The 22,273-nt window shown below is 42.6% G+C and overlaps 1 protein-coding gene and 1 long non-coding RNA gene across 3 annotated transcripts in view; one reads left to right on the forward strand and one right to left on the reverse strand.

Annotated features, from left to right (window-relative positions):
- Window positions 1–22,273, forward strand: part of LOC128918079 (uncharacterized) — a 132,223-nt gene that overhangs the window by 84,949 nt on the left and 25,001 nt on the right. The window contains exon 3 of the long non-coding RNA XR_008469442.1: window positions 7,105–7,227. This is a non-coding gene — a long non-coding RNA (uncharacterized LOC128918079). The remainder of the gene's footprint in view (window positions 1–7,104; window positions 7,228–22,273) is intronic.
- Window positions 828–20,401, reverse strand: LOC128918066 (myosin heavy chain, skeletal muscle, adult-like). Of its 2 annotated transcripts, XM_054221943.1 has the most exons (40): window positions 20,388–20,401; window positions 20,136–20,182; window positions 16,616–16,856; window positions 16,383–16,526; window positions 16,133–16,289; window positions 15,530–15,557; window positions 15,321–15,432; window positions 15,136–15,228; window positions 13,956–14,019; window positions 13,765–13,863; window positions 13,568–13,671; window positions 13,349–13,487; window positions 12,981–13,099; window positions 12,739–12,888; window positions 11,674–11,844; window positions 10,387–10,693; window positions 10,199–10,278; window positions 9,678–9,765; window positions 9,470–9,587; window positions 8,766–8,889; window positions 8,538–8,674; window positions 8,181–8,436; window positions 6,983–7,225; window positions 6,702–6,878; window positions 6,472–6,617; window positions 6,294–6,384; window positions 5,816–6,205; window positions 5,568–5,694; window positions 5,216–5,334; window positions 4,716–4,912; window positions 4,125–4,308; window positions 3,873–4,038; window positions 3,576–3,700; window positions 3,074–3,382; window positions 2,726–2,929; window positions 2,235–2,360; window positions 1,965–2,135; window positions 1,774–1,878; window positions 1,536–1,631; window positions 828–1,124 (listed from the first exon to the last, which is right to left on the reverse strand). In XM_054221943.1, the coding sequence occupies exons 3-40, from the start codon at window positions 16,817–16,819 to the stop codon at window positions 969–971; spliced, it is 5,826 nt and encodes a 1,941-aa protein (XP_054077918.1). In that variant the 5' UTR covers window positions 16,820–16,856; window positions 20,136–20,182; window positions 20,388–20,401; the 3' UTR covers window positions 828–968. The 2 variants fall into 2 exon arrangements, with proteins under 2 accessions (XP_054077918.1, XP_054077917.1); XM_054221942.1 differs by having other exon boundaries at window positions 9,470–9,765.

Consider the following 22,273-nt stretch of genomic DNA (forward strand, 5'->3'; position numbering starts at 1 on the left):
CTTTTTGTATTTATACATAACTCCACATTATTCGTTGTCACAAATGCTTACTATAGTCCTATTTAAATATTTCTGTACTGAAAAACACTATACAGTACTACAGCAGTTCCAAGCTTGTTCTGCTGGTTCTTCATGTTACATTCTTTGGGTTTTATCTGATAGGGAGTTCTCTTGTTCACTCTTACTTCTACCAATCTGTTCACCCATCTCCATTTCGTTTACGACAGGAGCATTCTGTCTTAATATTGACTATTCTATCTGTAACTAATTCTACCTAACTATCTATCTCCAAATACCTTATTTGTTTTGTTTTAGAAGTTATTTTTAATCATTTTTTATATAAAAAAGGTCTGCCTGATTGTTAATTTTGCCCGCCCTCTAGAGTTCATGGCTTTCACGTGCCTTGTTCAAAGGAAGCATAAGTGCCTCCATGAGGACATCTGGATGCCTTTTGGGCTCAAGATTTTTTTTATTGGGTAACTAGCCTCTAAATCCAACTTGCCAAAATGAGAATGAGACCAGCAAAAAGAACCTCATTTGCACACATTTACGAAGAGAAATCCCCAAGGCAGAAACATTTTTGCTGTGCCAGGACAGACAAGGTAATTATCCTGCCTTTGTCTTGACCCTCTCCTCTTGCCAGTATGGGAATTAAATTAGTGGTATTCCCTATTAAGTGTTGTAATAGGAGACAGTGGGAAAATACTGGACATGGGATAATAAAAGCTCAGCTGCTATGCAAGGGTTAAAGTGAAATAAAATGTTTCATTTGAAAATGCCAAAACTTAAGTAGCTGCAGAATTTAATTATTACAACCAAAACCACTGTTTCTGTTGTGTTAGCAAAGGAATCTAAGGTCTTTATTCTCTAGACATTGACATGGTTACAAAGATTCATTGCAGAAGAAAGTGACTGAGAGGTTCACATTTTGTGCAGCCCCCAGGTCACTTTGCTGCCTCAGGACATCCTCACTCTTCCTCTCCTATCTTCTTGCTGTGAAACTCCCGACTCTTCACGCGGAGCTTGTTGACCTGCGACTCTGCAATGTCAGCCCGCTCCTCGGCTTCCTCCAGCTCGTGCTGGATCTTGCGGAACTTGGAGAGGTTGACATTGGAGAGCTCCTCCTGTGCGGGGAGAGGGAGTCGGTGGTGAGGAGCCCAGGGCAGGGGTTTCGCTCCTCCTGCGCCTCCTCCCTGGGGGGATGCCTGGGCCTCCATCCCCCACCCCCCACTACTTACACATAAGCCTCGCACAGACCTCCTCACCCTCCCTTCTTCAGGACCCCACTGGGACAAGCTTCACCAGTACTGTGTCTCTCTTGAGGAGCTATTTTGTCAATCACAGTTGTCATTTGTGTACTTAGTGTCCCAATTGTTTGGTGCTCAGAAATGAGGGGGGTTTATCTGGATGAACAAGACCCTAAAACCCTTAAATGTTGATCACTGGCATTTTCCAAGTTTCTGATAATCATCTCCTTAGCCCCTGTGTGACACTCACAGAAAGCAATACTTGCCTATTCTTCAAGCAATACTTACAGCCTCCTCAGCTTGTCTCTTGTAGGATTTCACCTTCATTTGCAGCTTGTCCACCAGATCCTGGAGCCTCAGAATATTCTTCCGGTCTTCCTCAGACTAGAGGCATTGGCAAGCAGGAAAGAGAGTGAATAATTGGTTTCTGCACACCACAAAATAACATTTCCCCTTGGAGTTCATGTGAAAAGCTATAGCTTCCTGGGATGAGTCTGTGTCAGCCCAAGGAGGCCTCCTGCCGTACCTGGTAGGTCAGCTCCTTCACCCTCCTCTCATACTTGCGCACCCCCTTCACGGCTTCAGCGCTGCGCTTCTGCTCAGCATCAACCTCCCCTTCCAGCTCCCGCACCTGCAATGAGAAGCCCATCTTTGGAGCTTCCCTGGTATCTCTCCAAGGCACATGCTCACTCCTGCACAAATAAAAGCCCTACGCACTCTGGCCTCCAGCTTCTGGATTTGCTTCTTGCCTCCTTTCAGTGCCAACTGCTCAGCCTCATCCAGACGAAGCTGCAGGTCCTTCACCGTCTGGTCCAGGTTCTTCTTCATCCTCTCCAGGTGGGCGCTGGTGTCCTGCTCCTTCTTCAGCTCTTCTGCCATCATGGCTGCCTGATGAGAGCAAAGAGGCAAAGCCATTTTTGGGGCTGGAGACATTCTCGGGGAGAATACATCCACCATCAGCAGCAGGGAAAGGATCTCCCGACTCACATCTGTGATGGCCTTCTTGGCCTTCTCTTCAGCATTGCGGGCTTCCTGGATCGTATCCTCCATTTCACCCTGGATTTGCATGATGTCTGTTTCCAGCTTCTTCTTGGTGTTGATCAAGCTGGTGTTCTGTTGAACAACAACGAATATCGTCCAGTTGGCTCCCAAACAGAACACTTATTTCAGAAAGTTACTGTTTAAATTTAAAGTTATCATCTAGATATCCAATAATAGCATCCTTCTTGCAATGATGCATCTTGTCAGGTCATACAGAGGTGGATAGCAGAGACTTCTTAGCATTTTAAGAAGCACTTCTGACTCCTGTGAATGCAATCCTAGTCGTTTACCTACAAACCACTTCTTTGTACAAGTGTAATGATTCTGGCTCCTGGATAACCTTTTCATTGCAAGAGATGATTTAAGAATTTACACAGATGAAAAATTTGGAAAGGGAAAAAAAAGGCCCTTGAGATTTTGAATCTCGTGAATCTAACCTGAGTGTGGAGGAGCTGAACTCTCTCACTTGCATCCATCAGTTCCTGCTCAGCCACTTTCCTGGAGCGCTCTGTCTGCTCCAGGGCTGCCCGTAGCTCCTCAATTTCAGCCTGCAGCAGGTTTGCTCTGCGCTCCACCATGGCCACCTGCTCCTTCAGGTCCTCCTGTGTCCTGAGAGCGTCGTCCAAGTGTATCTGGGTATCCTGGTAAGAGAGACAAGACAGATTGCGATGTGTATTTTTCCTAATTTCCTATTTTCTCACCAATATAGTGCTGATAGAACTGTAGAACAGGAAATTTTTTAGCTGCATCAGAAAGCAGTCAGCACCTGTTCCGCTGTGCTATACCTTTAGTACCGCCTGTGTGTTTCTCAGGTTCTTTTGTGCCTCTGCTGCCACGCGGTTGGCATGGCTCAGCTGGATCTCCATTTCGTTCAGGTCTCCCTCCATCTTCTTCTTCAGCCGCAGGGCTTCATTCCTGCTCCTGATCTCAGCGTCCAGGGTGCTCTGCATGGACTCCACAATTCTGAGGTGGTTTCTCTTCATCTGGTCGATCTCCTCATCTTTCTCTGCTATCTTCCTGTCAATCTCAGACTTCACCTGGTTGAGCTCAAGCTGGAGGCGCAGGATCTTACCCTCTTCGTGTTCTAGGGAGGCCTGCAGAAGTGCACACAAACATTTGTAACATCGATGGAGCTACTGCTTGCTTTCTAGTTAATTAGAGAATGCTTCAGAAAACCTCAGCTGGCTGCACTCCCCAGCCAGAAGAGGGTAGGACCAAGCAGTTTTTAGCCATGTTTCTCCATTGCCCCTATTTTTAGTGCAGAGACCAGTGATTACGGGCATGTACCTCAGCTTCCTCCAGAGCAGCCTGGATTTCAGATTTCTCCTGCTCAATCTGCTTCTTGACTTTCTCCAGCTCATGAATCGCCTTTCCACCCTCAGCAATCTGCTCCGTGAGGTCGGAAATCTCCTCTGCAAGGAAGGGTGAAACGTGCAATGGTCAGGCACAGCGCTGAATGGGAAGGGCCCTGGTGCACCAAGGTGATAAGCATCTTCTTGTCACTGCAGGGCCAGACCCGTTCAGTGTGGCAGAAAGACAAGCTTGTGAGAAAGTCCTGCCAGGAGCCGAGGAACGGGGACTTACGCTGCAAGTTCTTGTTCTCACGCTTCAGCGTTTCCAGGTGGTCCAAGGACTCCTCATAGGCATTCTTCATCTTAAACAGCTCTGTGCTGAGAGAGCGAGACTCCTTCTGGGAGGCTTCCAGCTCAGCCTGCGTTTCCTCATACTTCTGCTTCCACTCTGCCAGGATCTGAAGAGAAACGGGGCGTGAGTATGGCTGTGGCAATCAGGAGGGGACGCTCTGCCCAGGAGCCGCAGGCCTGGAGCCCAAAACACCTTGTCAAAGTTCTTCTGCTTCTTATCCAGCGCTGCGCAGGCAGCATTCGATCGCTCCACGTCAATCATCAGGTCCTCCACTTCATTCTGCAGCCTCTGCTTCGTCTTCTCCAGGGAGGCACATTTGGCATTGACGGCTTCAACGTGTTCCTCAGCATCCTGCAGGCGCTGTGCCAGCTTCTTCCTGAGGGGTGGTAAGCATAGCTCATGGTTTGAGTGCAAACGGTAGGCTGTGATGTATGACTGATGAGCTTTTCATAACAGGGCATTTTGCCACTTCATTGAGTACGTGTCCTATGCACAGACAGTCCTCTCCCAGCCAGTAATTGTTTTCCCAGCTCTGCTTCCCAGGTTTAAAGAACCAGTGTAGCTTCTGTATCTACTATCTACAGGTTATCTGTATCATTCTCTGGGTCAGGGAATATTTTCATCTCCATTTCCTAAACAACAGCCTTTAAAGGATATACTTTACCTCAGGCTTTACCCTGCCCCAAAGCACAGATTTAACTTTCTATGACAATATTGCAGTTGTGTCTTCAAATTTCCCTTCCTAATCTACCCCTTTTTTGCTTCCCACCTTTCCCCACATACTTGGCCTCCTCCAGCTCCTCTGTGCGCTGAATGGCGTCCGTCTCGTATTTGGTTCTCCACTGGGCCACTTCACTGTTGGCCTTGGACAGGGCACGCTGCAGCTCCCCCTTGGCCTCCTGCTCCTCCTCATATTGTTCCCGCAGCAAGTCACAGTCGTGGCGAGCAGACTGCAAGGCGTGGGCCAGGGCACTCTTGGCCTGAGGGAAAAATAGTACTGTGAAAATGAGTGGAAATATCTTGGGAAAGGTCCTGAGTGAAACATTATTGTACACGGTATGCAAAATGCTAACACTGCCTTGAATGTGGAAAGAATCTGGGACTGACAAAATAAATAATGGATATACTCTGGAATATTCAACATGAGAAGACTTGAACTGAACTACCTAAATGTTTTTTTTCCCTGTCTCATCATGATATTTCTGAAGGTGCATAAGCGTCTCAAGCACCTCTTAGAGATCAGGAATCTAATGAATAAGATGGAATTTAGAAAGTCTTCTCACCTTTATCTCTTCCTCTAAGTGCCTCTTGAGTTCCTCAATCTGTTGAGTGAAAGCCTGCTTGCCTCTTGACAGCTGAGAAATTAGAGCATCTTTCTCCTCCACCTGGCGTGAATATTCACCTGGAAGAGTTTGCAGATAGACAAGCCTTTTACTGCCTTTCATGACAGTTTTGTAGACATTTGGGGCCGTAAAGCAGATGGAAGACCTTGCAGAACCTTATGATCCCATTTCATGCATTTCTCATTACAGAGGAGGATAAAATATGTTGGAAAGACCACAAGACCATAAGGGTAATTTCTGCAGTAACACTCTGACATTATTCATTTACACATCAGACACGTGGATGTGTTACCTGATTCTGTCTGCAGGCGAGCTCTTTGAGCACTGAGGTCATTGATCATTCGCTGATGCTCTTCTTCTTTTGTCTTAATCTCACTTAGCTGATCTTCCAGTGTGCGACACATCTTTTCCAGACTTGCCTGTGTGCCAACATATGGAAAGGGAGGGATCAACTCTTCACACTCTTAATAACAGCAGGAGCAAAAGATGCATTGTATAGAATTCCACTGGGGCAGAAATACCTATAAGGTATTTGTGTACCTTGGCTTTGGAGACAGAGTCCATGTTACTGGCCAAGTCATCAATCTCCATCTTCAGCTCACTCTTCTCCTTCTCCAGCTTCTGCTTCACTCGCTGCAGGTTGTCGATCTGCTCCCCAAGCTCAGCTGTGCTGTCCGCGTGCTTCTTCCGCAGGGCGGCAGCCGTGGCCTCGTGCTGCAGCGTGGCCTCTTCGAGGTCACGACGCATCTTCTGAAACTCTGCCTCACGCTTCTTGTTCATATCGATCTGAGCTGCGGTAGCCCCTCCTGCTTCTTCCAGGCGCTCACTGATCTCCTCGAGCTCCCTCGAGAGGTCAGCCCGATGTTTCTCTGCTTTTGCCCGAGAGGTTCGCTCTGCCTCAATTTCCTCCTCCAGTTCCTCAATACGCGCCTAGGGAACATTAGGCAGCCTTCACACCCATGCCCTCCTCCTTCCTCACCTGGGACCCAGTGAAAGAGGGGAAGGAACAGAGACTTGCCTGCAGCTCCTTGATCTTCTTCTGCAATTGCATGCCCAGGGCTTGCTCATCCTCGATTTTGCTCTGGATCTGGCTGATTTCAAAGTCTTTCCTTTGGGCAAAGCAAACCATGTTAGAGCTCAAAGGAAGAAGACAAGTGCACCAGCCCAGCGCTCAGGTGCCCCACAGCCACACCTACTTCTTCAGTTTCTCATCCAGCTGCTGCTTATCATTTTCCAAATCCATTATGCTGTCATGGGCCAGCTTCAGGTCTCCTTCAAGTTTCCTCTTAGCTCTCTCAAGGTCCATGCGCAGTTTCTTCTCTTGCTCCAGGGACCCTTCCAGCTAAACACAACACCACCATCAGTGCTCTCTTCGCAGTGTCTGACTGTGCAACAGCTTTTTCTTCTCATATGCCTCTATACTTACATCGTCCACTTGCTGCTCCAGCTTGGTCTTGGCTTTGGTCAGCGTATTGACTTTGTCCTCTTCTGCCTGCAGGTCATCCAGTGTCTGCTGATGGGCCTCTTGGAGGGCTTTCTTCTCTTTTGTCAGCTTGGCGATGGTCTCGTCCAGGGTTGCCATCTCCTCTGTGAGGTTTTTCACCTTTGAGAAGGAGGGAGCAAGTATAAGTAAAGGAAGTAGATACAGAAGTCCTGTAGCAGCACAGTCCCTTTTCTGGAGCACGAGTGACAGGTTCTGCGTCATACCTTGTTTTCGGTGGCATGTTTTTCCTTCTCAACCTTGGCCAGTGTTAACTCAAGATCGTCAATATCTTTCTTCAGCTCTGAGCATTCATCCTCCAGTTTCCTCTTCTTGGCTGTCAGCTCAGCATTAATTTCCTCCTCATCCTCAGCCCTTTCAGTCACTTCCTTAATTTTGGCTTCCAGCTGGATTTTGGTTTTGATGAGCTGGTCACATCTTTCCTCAGCATCAGCAAGAGCATCAGCTTCCTGTTAGAGAAACAGTTTTGTTTGCTAATCTCAAGTTTTAGCAAAAGCTGAGTACAAGAAGGGTATTTCCTGCTGAAAAAGAGAGAAGTGGAATTATTATTTTTTATTATCTCATTGGAAAGAATTTTTGCACAGCCTGTTTTAAATCAGAGTAGGTTTTTATTGTATTTAATTTTTTAACTCTCATCAATTGTTCTCTCTTGCTGCATTTGTAGATGAAATGTCTAAAATTACTGTTTTTAATAAGGATTTTGATTATATTCCCTGAAAGTTAACAATTCAATCTAAAATTGTGCAAATGCCTTTTTGTTTTATTTCTGTAAAAGCTTTTCTTGGCAAGACTGACTTAGAATTCTTCTTTGTTCCACATAAATTGGTACATATTTCAGAAGCGATTGGTAGTTTCCTTTGAACCTGACTTTCTTTGAAGCTGTGCATGCTTAAAGACACAAGAGCATTGTGTAAGTGTTGCCAAACCTTTTGATCTTCCAAAGGAAATTGGAGACACAGATAGGTCTGAGTTTGGACATAGAGTGTATTTAGGTTTTTGTGGAAGCGCAGCTGCAGGAGGACAGGTGAGATACCACGGATCGTAAGAAACGACATAAGGCTCTTTTATTCAGTCAACCGATTAAAACCAGAGTAAGTAGTCAACTGAATTCCTCTCCAGGCTGTTAAATGTTTATACTAAGTCTTTTGTGACTGTAGTTGCACCTTCTATTGTGAGCTTGCATGGAGAAACATACCTTTAGGCACAGAGGATTAAAAAGCATTCCCAAGTTAGAACCTTGTACTATAATGTTGATGCTGAGTGGCCTGCATTCTACCTTTAGCGATTCAGATTAAAACACCTTCTAAAGGCAAATTTAGTGTGCAGTGTGAGAGTTCCATAGTATGAGGAAGGATTTAAACCTTACTTATTTTCCCCTAGAAGAAATATACTGATAATACTCACTGCCTGCACTTGGAGCTGCAGGTCATTTTTCTCCTGCAGCAAAGAAACCATTTTCTCCTCCAGCTCCTTCCTCTTTGCCTCAGACTTTGCAAGCTCTTCCTTGGTTTTCTCAAACTCCCCCTTCATGTTGGCCATCTCCTTCTCCGATTCTGCGCTCTTCAGCAAGGGCTTGATCTTGAAGAAGAGCTTCATCCAGGGCCAGTGCTTGACGTTCATGAAGGACCGAACATTGTACTGGATGCAGAAGATGGACTCCCTGAAGCATAATTCAAATGTACATGGAATATTTTTAATATGACAAGTGTCAACACTTTCCCCCAAGTACAGTGACGTTAACTGAAGATGAGGAATGTCTACCTCCTCTCCACCATTCTCTGGTACTCCACTCTCATCAGGAAGCCCCTGCACCTGGCCTGTGTGCGGGTGATGAGCTGTGCCAGCTTCTCATCCCTCATCTCCTCCAGGAGTCCCAGCAGCCCAGCTTTGAAGAACACCTTGAGAAAGGGAACGTTGCAGCACATCACACTCAGGTAGAGCAAAGCACAGGCACACAGGGCCTGACAGTGGGTCAGGGAGGGTTTGTACCTTGGTGTGACCAAATTTGTACTGGGTGTGGTCCACATCGATGGACCCAAGAAGCTTCTCAGAAGCCTTCTTGCTATCAATGAACTGTCCCTCTGGGATAGCACTGGCATTAAGCACCTTGTATCTGTGGAATGCGAGGAAATATGAATGAAGGCAATCTCAAGACATAAGGTGACATATGACTTCAAGTCAGAAGGCTATACTCTTTATTGAAATTAACAGCAGTCTTTGCCGCAGAATCAGGCTGAGGGAGTTGGAATTCCACCCCCTGTTTAGAGATATCGCTATAATGAAGTCCTAATCTGATGACAAAATTAAGGAAACTCTTACTCTCTTTAGGTGATCAGTTATAGATGAAGATGGGATACTGATCTCCAGCCATTTCAGCCCAATACCTCTTTTCACTTAAACTATGCTGTAGAAAATTGCTAAAGAGGAACATTGCCACTACGTGTCTAGGAAGAAAACATCTTCCCCTGAAACTTGCAGCTGACACAATGGCCAAAGCACTCTATCTGAGTTTGTAATTTTTGCCTGAGAGCATGTTGTAGCCACAACCCAATCTGCATTTTTTAATCTTGTAAGCATAGGCTTGCGTAGCTCTATTGTGCTTCCGTATTCAGAGACACTGGCTAAGTTCAGCTTTTTGAAGATGAGCAGTCAGTGAGGACATCTGACTTATCTGTTAATTTCATAGCTCTTACCTCTGTTTGAAGTCAGCATAGAGAACTCTGCTGGGGAAACCTTTCCTGCAAATTCTGATGCCTTCTAGCACGCCGTTACACCGCAGCTGGTGAAGTACCAGTTCATGCTCCATGGCACCTAGAAAATCAGAGCGTAAATGAATACTACGGTTTCCAATGCAGAGCGGAATGGATGTATACAAGTTGTCTTTTTGCTTGAGCATCTTACCAGGTGTTTTTGTTTCATTTGGGATGATGCAACGGACAAAATGGGGGTGAGTGCTCCGTAGATTGGTCATCAGCTTGTTTAAGTTCTCCTGTGGGGACATGATTTAGTGTGTGTTTATATGAAATATGGATAAACTAACTCTTAGGTTCTTTGAACGTAACATAAAAGACTTATCAATGGAGATGCACTGGGGTGAAACTTATCTACTGAAAATACCTCAATATCTCAATATCCTCAGATTCTGAACATTGAACATCACCTTCTAGGATATGAAAAAATAGTTGCCATCAACCAATGAGAGACAGAGGGTGGGTATTTCATAGTTTCATGAGAAAATTCATGTTTAATTTCAGTCTAAGTTTAGGACTTTATAGTATCATTTTTCATTCCATAAGATTTATTTTTTTTTAATGAAGATCTGAAAGAAAGATATGTGTTTTAATTTTTTACTGTGGCTGAGCGAGTTGAAAGTGCAGTTTAATTCTAATTTGCATAGATGAAAAGATAAAGTTTTTGCTTACCCGGAAAAGAGCTGAGACAGTCTGGAAAGATGAACCCTTCTTCTTCCCACCTTTCTTGCTTCCACCACCACCACTAGCCTCTGATAAAGTGAAGATAATGAAACATTTATAACTTTGGGGCCTATTCATGATTCCCCAATTTTACAGAACCACTGTGCATTAAAGATTTGCCATTTCAGAGAACTGACCTGCCTCTCCACCAGCAGAGGCAAAAAGTAATGCCAGTGTCTTCACAGATGATTTCTGATACAGCCCAATGACAGTTTCATTCAGGGGATCCTTGTTCTTCTCAAGCCAGCCAGAGATATTGTAGTCCACTGTGCCAGCGTAGTGCACCAGGGAGAAGTGGGCCTCAGCCTTGCCTTTGCCAGGTTTAGGCTTCTGGAAGTTGTTGGACTTGCCCAGGTGCTGGTCGTAGAGCTTGTTCTTGAAAGAGGTGTCAGTTGCCTTGGGGAACATGCACTCCTCTTCCAGGATGGAGAAGATGCCCATGGGCTGGGAGAAGCAGTAAAAAATAACAGTGATAAAATATCGATTTGCCTTCAAAAGGAGACTGTAGTAAGACACCGGAAAGGGAGAAATGGATTAAATTTTTGGACCAAATATGGATCAAGTCGTTGTTAAGTTTTGAGCATGTGGTTCTAGATGAAATGTGAATTTGTGTCTGAAATTAATGTTTTTCAGAACTGATAGTGTCACAATAATCACACAAAGTTTTCTAAATAATTTGGAAACTCTGATGAACGGAAAGGATTTTTTTTTTTTCATTAATGTTTTCCCGAGGTAAATTTGTGTAGATGAAGGTGTCTTACTAAAACTGAGCTTTGTTCAACAAATCAACAGATCTTTCAGCTACTTCTTGAAATCTTATTTTTATGACATATCTTTGTCTTTTAATTCCTATACAAGAGGATGTTACACAAAACAGTGTCAGCTCAAAGTAATGATTTTATTCATCCCTGTTCATCTTTTCCAATATACACCTATGATTTTACTTAGAAACCGTGTTTCAGAAATCACAGCATTAATATTGAAATCATAATCATAATACCAAAAACTGTTTCTGGATTTCTAAAATCTTTGAATTTATGAAGAGCTTTCATCTTTGTAGACTAGAAAACACACCTACAGATAAACCTTACCATCAAATTATGTGTGATCACATTAGTTACTTTATTGCCAAACAAGCAAAATTACAGTTAATTTTTTAAAAAATGCATAATAGTATAGTTAATGGATAACCTAAAGATAATTCATTTGTAGCCTAATCACAAAGGTCCTTAGAAATTTCTTTCTGAATAAGTACAATATTTGAAATTAAAAGCTACTTTTTGAATACAAATAGCCAGGAACATAAATCAATAATAATAGGTAGGTTTGTGAAGCATTAGGGCAAGAAAAAATAAGGTTGAAGAAAAATCCTAAAATTCTGTCACAAAGAAGAAATAACAAAATCTTAAATGTACTCAACATACTTTTTCAATGAGTTCAATGCAAGCAGCCAAGTCCATCCCAAAGTCAATGAATGTCCATTCAATTCCTTCCTTCTTGTACTCCTCCTGCTCCAGCACGAACATGTGGTGGTTGAAGAACTGTTGCAGTTTCTCGTTGGTGAAGTTGATGCACAGCTGCTCCAGGCTGTTGAACTGCCCAGTGGAAAGACAAGATTTACTCATTCTCATGATGAGGAACTGCCTGTATAGTATTCTCCTGCACACTCAGATTCCCATGCAGGGATGCCCAGCTAAAACAAAGAATTTTTTAACGTTAAAAACATCCCATTAACTAATTTTAATGAGGTTGGGGTATTTTTAATTATGTTTACATATATAATTTATTTTTAAATCAAATTCCAAAAAGATTCGGTAGTCTTATCCCCATCAAAGTGCAATTTATATCACTGTTTTCTCTCATGTTATCTATATTTTCCCATTGCACTTACAAAATAAATAGACAGTGTCAGTATTTGCTGGTCCTGACTTGGACTCAGATACCTTCCCCAAATGTCTATAAAACTCCTCTGTCTGCACTAAGGGCAATCAATGCATTCTTCCTGTTGGAATCGCCCTTTTGATCTTCTGAAGCAAAGGATATATATTGCTCTGTTTTACCAAAGCCTTGCACAATTTTGTGTGGGACTTAAGTCTACCTTTATCTTCCTACACTCCATTATATTTCGTCTTCAGGATTTGTGAGCTATTTGTCAGTGGATTTTTTGTAAAGCTCAAAATATTGAAAAGCAAAAACCTTTGTGCTAAGCCCGTAAAAGGCAGTTGCTTCTTCCTTATCTATCACATAAAGCTATTACATGCAGAGTCATTAAAGCTCATGGATTGCGCTGGAAAAACAGCAGTGACATATGCAAGGAAGTAAAGCATTTCCAGAAAAGAAAAAATAATCTTTTTCAAAAAAAAATTCAAAACTTCATTTGAAATTACGAGTTAATGGAATGTTTTCAAAAGAACCCACCACAATTCTACAGTTTCTCTTGAGCCCTAATTGTCTTTTCAAGATTTTACTATGATTTCTGTGGTACTTGCATCAAAGATCTCAAAGCCAGCAATGTCCAGGACACCAATGAAGTACTGTCTGGGCTGCTTCGTATCCAGCTGTTGGTTGATACGAACAACCATCCACAGGAACATCTTCTCATAGACAGCCTTTGCTAGAGCACCCACTGAATTGTTCACCTAAATAAAAAAGAATGCAGCAGAAGGAAAATAGTACCTAAAGCAAGAGAGTAAATCAAGACAGAGATTCCCAGTCACCAGCCAATTGTTACCTGCTGTACAGTTTGACCCTTGGTCACATATTCATTGCCAACCTTGACTCGTGGGTAGCAGAGGGCCTTGAGCAGGTCTGCTGAGTTCAGACCCATCAGGTAGGCAGCTTTGTCAGCAACTATACACAAAGACAGAGGGATACAGTGACAGAGGAAAAGTGGTCATTGAAAGTGGACGTCTTCTAAAATGTAGCTGTAGGTTTCAGCACTGCAATCTTGTGATAGCTTCAAGGGAAATTTAGAAGCATGAATATTATCGAAGCTAAGATTTATGTCTTTATGAAAGTAAATTGGAGTGTGATATCTGAATGACAACTGCCAGCTATGAAACCGTTTCTGTTATTAGGAGTTCTAGATTTTGTTAATACCTTCTGTGCCATCCGGCTCTGCCTGCTCCTCACGCTGCTTCTGCTTGAACTTCAAGTTCCCGTAGTGCATGACAGCCCCTGTCAGCTTGTAGATGGCTGTTTTCTCATCAGGAGTGAAGCCCAGGATGTCAATGGCACTCTGGCAACAGAATCAGTCAAATAAACCTCTGGGCCATTAAGTGGAACCTTCACCATACCAGTGTGCTCTGTGTCACTTACATCTGTAGCCATCAGCTCCTCCTGGTCATTAATGCTGGCAACAGTGATCTCACCTTGACTCACAAATTGGTAGTCATAGGGGTTGGTGGTAATGAGGAGCATGTCTGTAAAGAGGAATAGGACATATCTGGCTGTAGGAATGAAGATAAACGTCAAACACATTCAGATTCCATCAAACAAATTATAATACTTCCTACCAATCAGCTCTGGCTTCTTGTTGGACATGATCTGATAGAATATGTGGTAGCTTCTTTCTGCCTTCAGCTGGAAAGTGACTCTGGACTTCTCTAGCAGATCTGGCAAAGACGGCAGGACAGAGTTAGGCCTGAGAAAGTACATTGAGGTGGAAAGGGAGGAAGGAATGTGATCAGGTGAGGAGGTCTCTTACATGTTTCAATGTCAGCAGAGGCCAGTTTGCCTGTAGCTCCAAAGTGGATTCGAATGAATTTGCCCTTTAGAAAGGAAAGAAAAAAGACATTTTGAAATTTCACTAAGACTAAGTATGTAACCTTACATGCTCCACAGAGGACAGGATTTAAACTTAGAAGTTATTAATTTTTTTTCTTATTTTTCTTAAAGAAAGCAAAACCAGAAAAAGTTGCAGAAACTGTCCTATACTGGCAACACTAAGGTAAGTATCTGAGCCGAGTTAGTATTATTTAACAGATAACCCTAAATGCACAGGAACAAGAAAACCATTAAGCAAGTATTTTATTAGGTCATTTATGCCTCAGTTCTAACAGATGAATATAGACAAAGCCAAGACGCAGTCACTTCATTTTTTAATCAGATAGGATGCTGTGAAGGTGGATTTTGGTGTTATAAATGTTAATTGAGTTTTTTGGATCTTGGGATCTTGGGAAAAATAGAAGGCAGCTGTTATTTTCTGAGTTGTAGAGATAGGTGCAATGCACTCAGAACATAGAACTTTGCTGAGGCTGTGGATTGGTATTGTGATTTCTCAAGGACATTCAGAGCTTATCTAATAAAATTTGTGAATGGCTTTCACATTAAAATTATCAAAAGGACATGTCATAGAGCAGTTTGGCTTCTGATGGGAAGTCTTGAAGACATCTTTGTCCCTATCTCTTCCCAGACAACTTGTATCAAGGTCTGAACAGTCAAATTAATAGACCCGCCCAGTTCTGTGTCTTAAAAAACAGATATTCATTTTTTTTTGTCATCTGATGCATGCAATTTCCATCCCATCTATCTGTCTTTTCCTCCCTTCCTCCTCCATTATATCAATTTACACAAATTTGTATCTACACTCTGTGTGACAGATACCAGCACTATGTGTATATGTATCTATTTATAAATATTAAATAATATAGATATTTATACATATTTAAATGATCCCGTTGTAAATATTTGTTTGCTGTACTACTCTTTTAAAATTATATTGTTAATTAGATAGCCTAGTTACATAGTTTTTATTTGACAAATACATGAGGAAAATATTAGTTTAATGAATACAACCATCTAACCGTGATACTTCAGAAGTGACAGCTTCTATTCTGACAACCTCGTTCACCTGTAAATGTCAACTTCTCTGATCAAAAACTTACAAAGCGTGAGGAGTTGTCATTCCTCACAGTCTTGGCATTTCCAAAGGCCTCCAGCAGTGGGTTGGCGCTGATGATTTGATCCTCAAGCGTTCCCTGCAGGACGGTAGTTTTTGCTGGTTATCCTTCCCAAAACTCATATCAGAAACAGAGGAGAGCATTGATTCAAGCCAGCTCTATTAATTTACCTGCATTTTGCCCGACTGCTCTTCCTTCTTCTTCTCCCCACTCGCTGCAATTGTTGCAAAGTACTGGATGACACGCTTTGTGTTCACAGTCTTCCCTGCACCGGATTCTCCGCTGTCAAACCAAAGAGAGAAGCAGAGAGCGTGCGGTCAGGCAGGAGGTCCCCTGGCACCGTGCAGGCCTGCAGGGACCCAAGCAGGGATGTACATACGTGATCAGGATCGACTGGTTCTCGCGATCTGTGAAAGAGGCAGAAGCAAAGATAGCGTTAGCAGTTGTCCCAAGTAACACTAAGCTGAATGAGAAGTAAAGCTGCAAATAGAAGTTGGGGCTTCTTCAGAAAGTCCAAGACTACCCAGTTCCCTTCCAGGTCCTAACAGTAGTAAGTATAAGACCAAATGGCTGCAGAGAGCTGTCAGAGGCATGTGATCCTCAGACAAGCTGTGCATCTACTTGCCTTCCACACAGTTCTCATCAAGAAATCTAATCAAACTGCCTACCTGTGTTCAAATGAGTGGATTATATGCTATAATATTTTTTTCTTTCCTATCAGTGAAAAATAGAAGCAAACTCAGCTATGAGGTATTTCTGCAGGGGGAGATTGTAGAATTTTGTACAATAAAGTGCAAATCAGACACAGTGCTGAGTCCATGCACGCTTCTCGGTCAGTTTCACTTGAAATTAATACCTGCATAGCTTGATTAAATCCTCAGTCAAACATCTCTGTGGTGTTTTTAGATGGTTTGTCACATGGTCCAGCAAGATCAGTGGGGCTTTTTGGCTTAGATTGCTGTAAGGGTGGGCAAGCACTCACCAGTCAGCATGAACTGATAGGCGTTGTCAGAGATGGAGAAGATGTGTGGAGGGGCCTCCTGGCGCTTCTTGCCTCGGTAGGCCAACACCACCTCCGGGTTGTACACCGGCAGCCACTTGTAGGGGTTGACAGTGACGCAGAAGAGGCCTGAGTAGGTCTGTGAGGAAGGGAGACTGCATGTTGGCCTCCACTTAGCCTGGCAGAGCGGTTCCTCCTAGCTACCCAAAGGCAGAGTGCTGCTGGTACTTACGTAGATCATCCAGGCTGCATAACGCTCTTTGAGGTTGTACAGCACAGCGGGTTCGTGGAGGTGGGTCATCATGGCCATGTCCTCGATTTTATCGTACTTGGGAGGGTTCATGGAGAAGATTTGATCATCCTTCACGGTCAGGGTCTGTCAGAGGAAGAAGGAGATGCGTGACTGTCAGCTAAGAGCCCAGAATGGGTATTAAACATTGTTTGTAAATCTTGCATTTTACCCACCTCTCCACCTTCAGTCTTGACGGTGACCTTCCCTGATTCTTTGCTCTGGATTGTCCCTTTCACAAAGGATTCCTTAGGATGCACCACAAAGACGGATGTCTTGGCATCAAACGGCTTGTTCTGGGCCTCAATTCGCTCCTTTTCTGACTTTCGGAGGTAAGGAGCTGCCTCCCCAAAGATGGCCATCTCAGAGTCCGATGACATGGCTGCAGTTTATGGAGGGGTTCGTCAGCAGAGAACACTGTGGAAGAGCAGATACATTGCCCACATGAGTCAACATTTTTTGCTGCTGCACGGTTTATTGAAGTTCTTTGGTCAAGTTACCCAGAGCCTTTCCTAGTGAAGTTTTGATTATCTCCAAGAACAGAGATTCCTCAGTCCCTCTGCATCCCTGTTTAATGTCTGACCACCCTGATGGTGATTTTTTTTTTCCTAATACCTGACAAAAATTTCTATTGCTGCAACACGTATCCATTGTCCCTCATCCTCTCACTCTGCATATCCGAGAATAGTCTGTCTCTTCCTACTGTATAACCTCACACATTTTGTTGAAGATAACAATAAGACAACCACATTTTAGTTTTGTCTCCAGAGTGGACAAACCGCACCCCTTCAGCGTCTCCTTGTACGTCATTTGCTTCTACGTGTGTTGGAAGCTCTCCACTGGACTCCAGAATGTCAATGTCTTTCTTATCACTAGGCAACACCAAACTGGACACAGTGTTCCAGATGTTGGAGCTGAATGTAGGGGAAAAATCGCTTCCCGTTACACTCTGTCTACACTGTTATGAGTGCCTGACAATGTCCTGTGGGCCTTCATTCCCCCAAAGTCACACTGCTGACATGCGCACCAGGACTCATGATCCTTTTCTGCAAAGGTGTTTTTGAGCCAAATAACAGCCAACATATCCTGTTTTGTGGGGCTATTCTTTACTACATGCAGAAATTCATGCTGTCTTTGCTAAAGTTCTTGAATTTCTTGTCCACTCCAGGCTGAAGTCTTTGTGGAGCTTTCTTACGGGTAACATTGCTCTGTAGCATATTCATGAGTCCTCCAGTTTGATCTCATCTGCCCAGTTCCTGAGGATGCATTACTAATTGTGATAATAAATATCATGCTCCTAGCACTGACATATTTCTAGCACTGATGTGTTCTATAATGTGACTCAAAATTTGAAAAGTGAAAACTGAAAGATCTGTGTTTCTTTTTACATCTGTAGACATCTACATAACTTTGGAAAATGGCTAAGTTTCTTATGCCTTGTCAAGCTGAGCAGGGAAACTTCTACATTCTTTTCATATTCTGTGTCTAGAGCACCCCTAAAGGGGTTCCCTCCTCAAAAAGTTGCTCTTTTCAGTTAGTTGGATAGGCCCCAGGAGATTGCAGATTTCACAAGGAAAATTTTAAATTAAAGCATTTGTGGAGGAATGCTGCAAGGCTATTGTGATTGAATACACCTTCAATAAAGCACTTGTAATTTTGTAAGCTCAAAGCTTAAAAAGCATGCTGTAAATGCTTTGTGTCCTTCTTCAAGTAAATATTAAGGAATGGGTTCCAAAGCAGAACGTAAACATCACTGTGAGGCACCATGCCAGAGGATATTCACACAATCTACCTGGAGTTACCAAACCAAAAAGCCCATATTAAAAGCCTAGATTGCCTATACACAAAATAGAGGTAGGTGAGATCAGAAGGTGTTCTGAGGACTAACTAGTGCATATCTTTTGCTGGTGCTTTGACTCATTCGTTGGAGTTGTTTGCTTCTCATCACAAACTGTTTAAGCAGTCCAGCCTCATAACATCAGTCTTTGAAATAGGCAGTGAACCTTCTATCTCTGTGTCACTCAAATCGGAGTTTTAGGGCCAGAACACCAAGCGCAGGCTATACACAATGACACCCTTCCAGCAACTGCCATCCTGCTTGTCCTCCTGCCATATTGATGAATGTTGCCTTCTTGGTTGCACAAACGTACACCTCTTCCAGAAGAAAGAAAGATCTTGTGATGAAGAGTGCTTTCCAGACTTATGACAAGGGAAATCATCTAAAGCATGAGTGGGGCAAATCAAACCCCCTCATACTAAAGAAAGCTCAGATTCTAGCCTCCTCACTTTTTGGCATAGATTCTGATTATAAAGTGGGGATTAGATATGTATGACTGCTTTCCTGCTGTTGAAATGATCTGTGAATGTTAGCTGTCCTATCAGCTGTACTAGTCACTGCTAGCTGGGTCCCCTTTGCTTATCAAATTGTGTCCTTTTGGTGCCTTAGAGATACAAATTTGTTTCTCGGCTTAAACAATGAGATATACCCAGGCGTAAATTAGAAATAATCATGGGTTTGGACAATAGAGCAGTTTTGATTATTTAAGAACGTCGTACTTGAAATTTTAAAGTCCTGTTCTGTCTGAACAAAATAGGACTCCCTCCTCACCCCCTCCACCCCCCCGCCCCATTCCGTTGTCCAAGAACTTAAGTGTATAAGTTACAGCTAACTTTTTATTTGATCTCATGTTTACATTTTAGTGTGGCTGTCACCTTAAATCAACTGCACTGATATTTCCTTGACAATGGCAGAAATCTGTTGCAAGTGACTTATCTCTGGGAAGTAGTATGTGAGCAAATGCTATCTAAGGACTTATAATACGGTAAGTTAAAATACTGCATCACTAATTATTTCTTTGTATGCTAATTGTTTGTGAAAATAATTATATGCAAAGTAAGAAACCTTGTTGCGAGAATTTACAAATCAAAGCTGGATATCTAAATGCATTATTGGATTTCCAAGGAAATATCCTGTGTCCAGTAATAGAAAGTACCTGAGTTCCTGCAAAGTTAGACAAACAAGCAGCTTAGATGTCATGTCATGACTTTTAGTTACCTAAGTGAGCCAACAAAATGATAACATTTGCAACAACTCCTAGTAGCATGCAGATCCTTCACCTTACTCTGCTCTGTTTCAGAAGAATAGGAGCATCACATCTCCTTTTTTTGTTTGTTTGCTTAGTTGGTGAGTTGATTTTTGCATTTTTACCAGGTTTCCTAGTAAAAGGCCCAAATGCAGATTACAGCCCTGCAGTATCATCTGAAAAGTATATTCATATCAATTTTTGGCCAGTATGATATACAGTAATATATATAATTTGTTTAAAAATTTTAAGATTTTGCAATAGTCTGTTTGGTTGGCTGGGTCTATCTATCTGGACTTTGTGCCAGAACAGATCATCTAACTTCACTGATCCATAATTAAACATGAGGAATCCCCAAGAAGCATTTCCTGGCATGACATCAGTGGCTAGTGGCTTCAAGCACAGCCACTTTGGAAAGCTTGCTTGCCATGAACAGCCTACCCAACCATCCCCATGCTGTATTTACCACAACCGAGCAGTGGCCAGGAATGTATGCGCATACAGCAATTGCCCACACAATTTTACAGAAATTTGTTTCCATGAGGAAATCTGTTCTATGGAAATCTGCCACCCTTTTATCTGTCCTTTAAGTGTGAGTAAATTAGGTTCTTACCTTTTATGATATGAGAAGATGCCTTGCAGGCTGGAGAAAAATCAGTGCTGTAAAGCAGAAATGGCATATCCCTCATTACTGCTGCACAGAATTCCCCAGGCAGGTCACAAAGTGAAAACACCAACATGCTTTATCTTACAGTTATTAAATCCTTGCAGACACAGATACATACACTGGGACAGCAGGGCTGACGTGGGACATGTGGACTGCAGGAACGCTGTCCCTTTCTGTCAGCCACAGGCATGCACTTACCACGAAGTTTTCTCTGGAGACGGGACAGCCCAGATTCAAGGACTCTTTTATAGAGTCTGGTCAGCGCATGCTGCAGATGCCTCCTCTCTCTTTGGGCAAAGCATTTTTGGCAAACCTTGTTTTTGGCAAAGCATTGTCTGGCAAACCGAACGAACTGAAAACTGGAAAGTGATGTTACTAGATATAATTAGAAATTTTTGGTCCCTCACTAGCTATGTGAATAAATCTCCTATAAATAATATGAGACGATTCCTAAGGAGAGAATTTCAACTAATGCTGACTAGAGGGATGAGGGTAACTACTAAGGCCATAGATGCTCCATGAATCTGAGCTAAGGGAGCAGGGACAATCATTCACTGAGCAAGCCTGGTGACATTTGGGTGCATAACTTTTCTGAGGCCACCATAAGTCTGATGACAGCTGTCCTTTTACAGAGCTCTCTATTTACAGACCTTGGATATGAGATGTGGATTTTACTGTTGTTTGCACTGATTATCTTAATAAGATTATTAAATAGTACTCCACTTCTTTCAGTTGTAACATAATATTGCACAATGTATCAGGCAGAATTCCTGGTATTCCATCTCTGGATATAAATATAAAATAGCATTCTTTTGTGGATCTTCTAACATTCTGGAAATCTTGAGTTCAGAGATTCATAGGAGGACATACAACTGCCTTTGCTAGATTGTTGTTCCTTTGATTTAATCACTTTAGGACCAATTTTACTTTTTGGCATCCAAAAAGCTCTTTTGCAATGAGATTTATAGTTTAAATTAATTTATTGAAAAATACTTTCTTTGCTTTAGTGGTGTTTATTGCCTTGTCAATACCTAGTTCTTCCCATAACAGAAAAAAAAATCAATAATCCTTCTCCACATAACAAGGCAAATAGTACTTACTAATCTATCTTATTTCTCCTTGTATGGAAATCATTCTTTAGTTCTCATTAGCTTTGACATTCTCCCCTCTAATTTTCTAGCTCTACCTTCTCTCTCTCAAGATCTGATGACATGCAGTGTTAATACTGCACCTCCATAGATCTGAACACCGTTCATCACTATATTTATTAGTTCGGGTTGCTTTTCCTGTGAACATTACTTCGCACTTATCAACTTTTTTTGCTCAGTATAAGCAACACAAAATTCTTTCACAGATCTTATCAGTTTACTTTTTCCCACTGAAAATAATTTTGTTTCCACAATGACATTCTTGAGACATCTAGACATGCTTTTTCAAGGCTAGAAGTATTTAATCCTTAGCTGAGAGAGCTCTAACACATAAGACTCAAATATGTGAAACTTGATACGTAACAACACGTAATTTTACCATTTGTCTTTATTGAGGCTCACAGTCAAGATGGAGTAACAATTGAGGTAAAGAAAATGCCAGGAGGACTGCATGGATGAATAAGGAGCTCATGGCAAAACTCAAGAGGCAAAAAGGCAGCATACAGAGGGTGGAAGGAAGGACAGGTGACCTGTGAAGAATACAGAGACATTGCCTTGAGCATGCAGGGATGGTTAGGAAAGTCAAAGCCCAAATGAGATTGAATCTGGCCAAAGATATCGGAGACAGCAAGAAAGGCTTCTGTAAGTACGTAGGTGACAAAAGAAAGACTAGTGAAAATGTGAGCCCATTGCTGAAGGGTTTGGGAGCCCTGGTAACACTGGACATGGAAAACGTTGAGGTACTGAATGGTGCTAGCAAGATCTTCAGAAATGCTAGGTGCCAGAGAGCAGGGAGAAAGTCTGGAGCAAGGCAGACATACCCTTGGTGGAAGAGGATCAGGTCAGGGAATACTTAGGCAAACTGGACATACAAAAGCCCTGAAGGGATTCACCTACAAGTTCTGAGGAAGATGGTTGGTGTCATTGTGAGGTTAC

The sequence above is a fragment of the Rissa tridactyla genome, chromosome 15 (assembly GCF_028500815.1).
Source record: "Rissa tridactyla isolate bRisTri1 chromosome 15, bRisTri1.patW.cur.20221130, whole genome shotgun sequence".
Lineage (NCBI taxonomy): Eukaryota > Metazoa > Chordata > Aves > Charadriiformes > Laridae > Rissa > Rissa tridactyla.

What these genes read in the sequence shown, in the direction of transcription:
- LOC128918066 (XM_054221942.1), bottom strand. Translation starts at nt 16,819, where the DNA reads ATGTCATCGGACTCTGAGATGGCCATCTTTGGGGAGGCAGCTCCTTAC. An exon ending in CTATCAGTTCATGCTGACTG is followed by an intron (nt 15,558 to 16,132) that starts GTGAGTGCTTGC and finishes CCTCTTTCACAG; the next exon opens with ATCGCGAGAACCAGTCGATC. An exon ending in GCATTGAACTCATTGAAAAA is followed by an intron (nt 10,694 to 11,673) that starts GTATGTTGAGTA and finishes TGCTTCTCCCAG; the next exon opens with CCCATGGGCATCTTCTCCAT.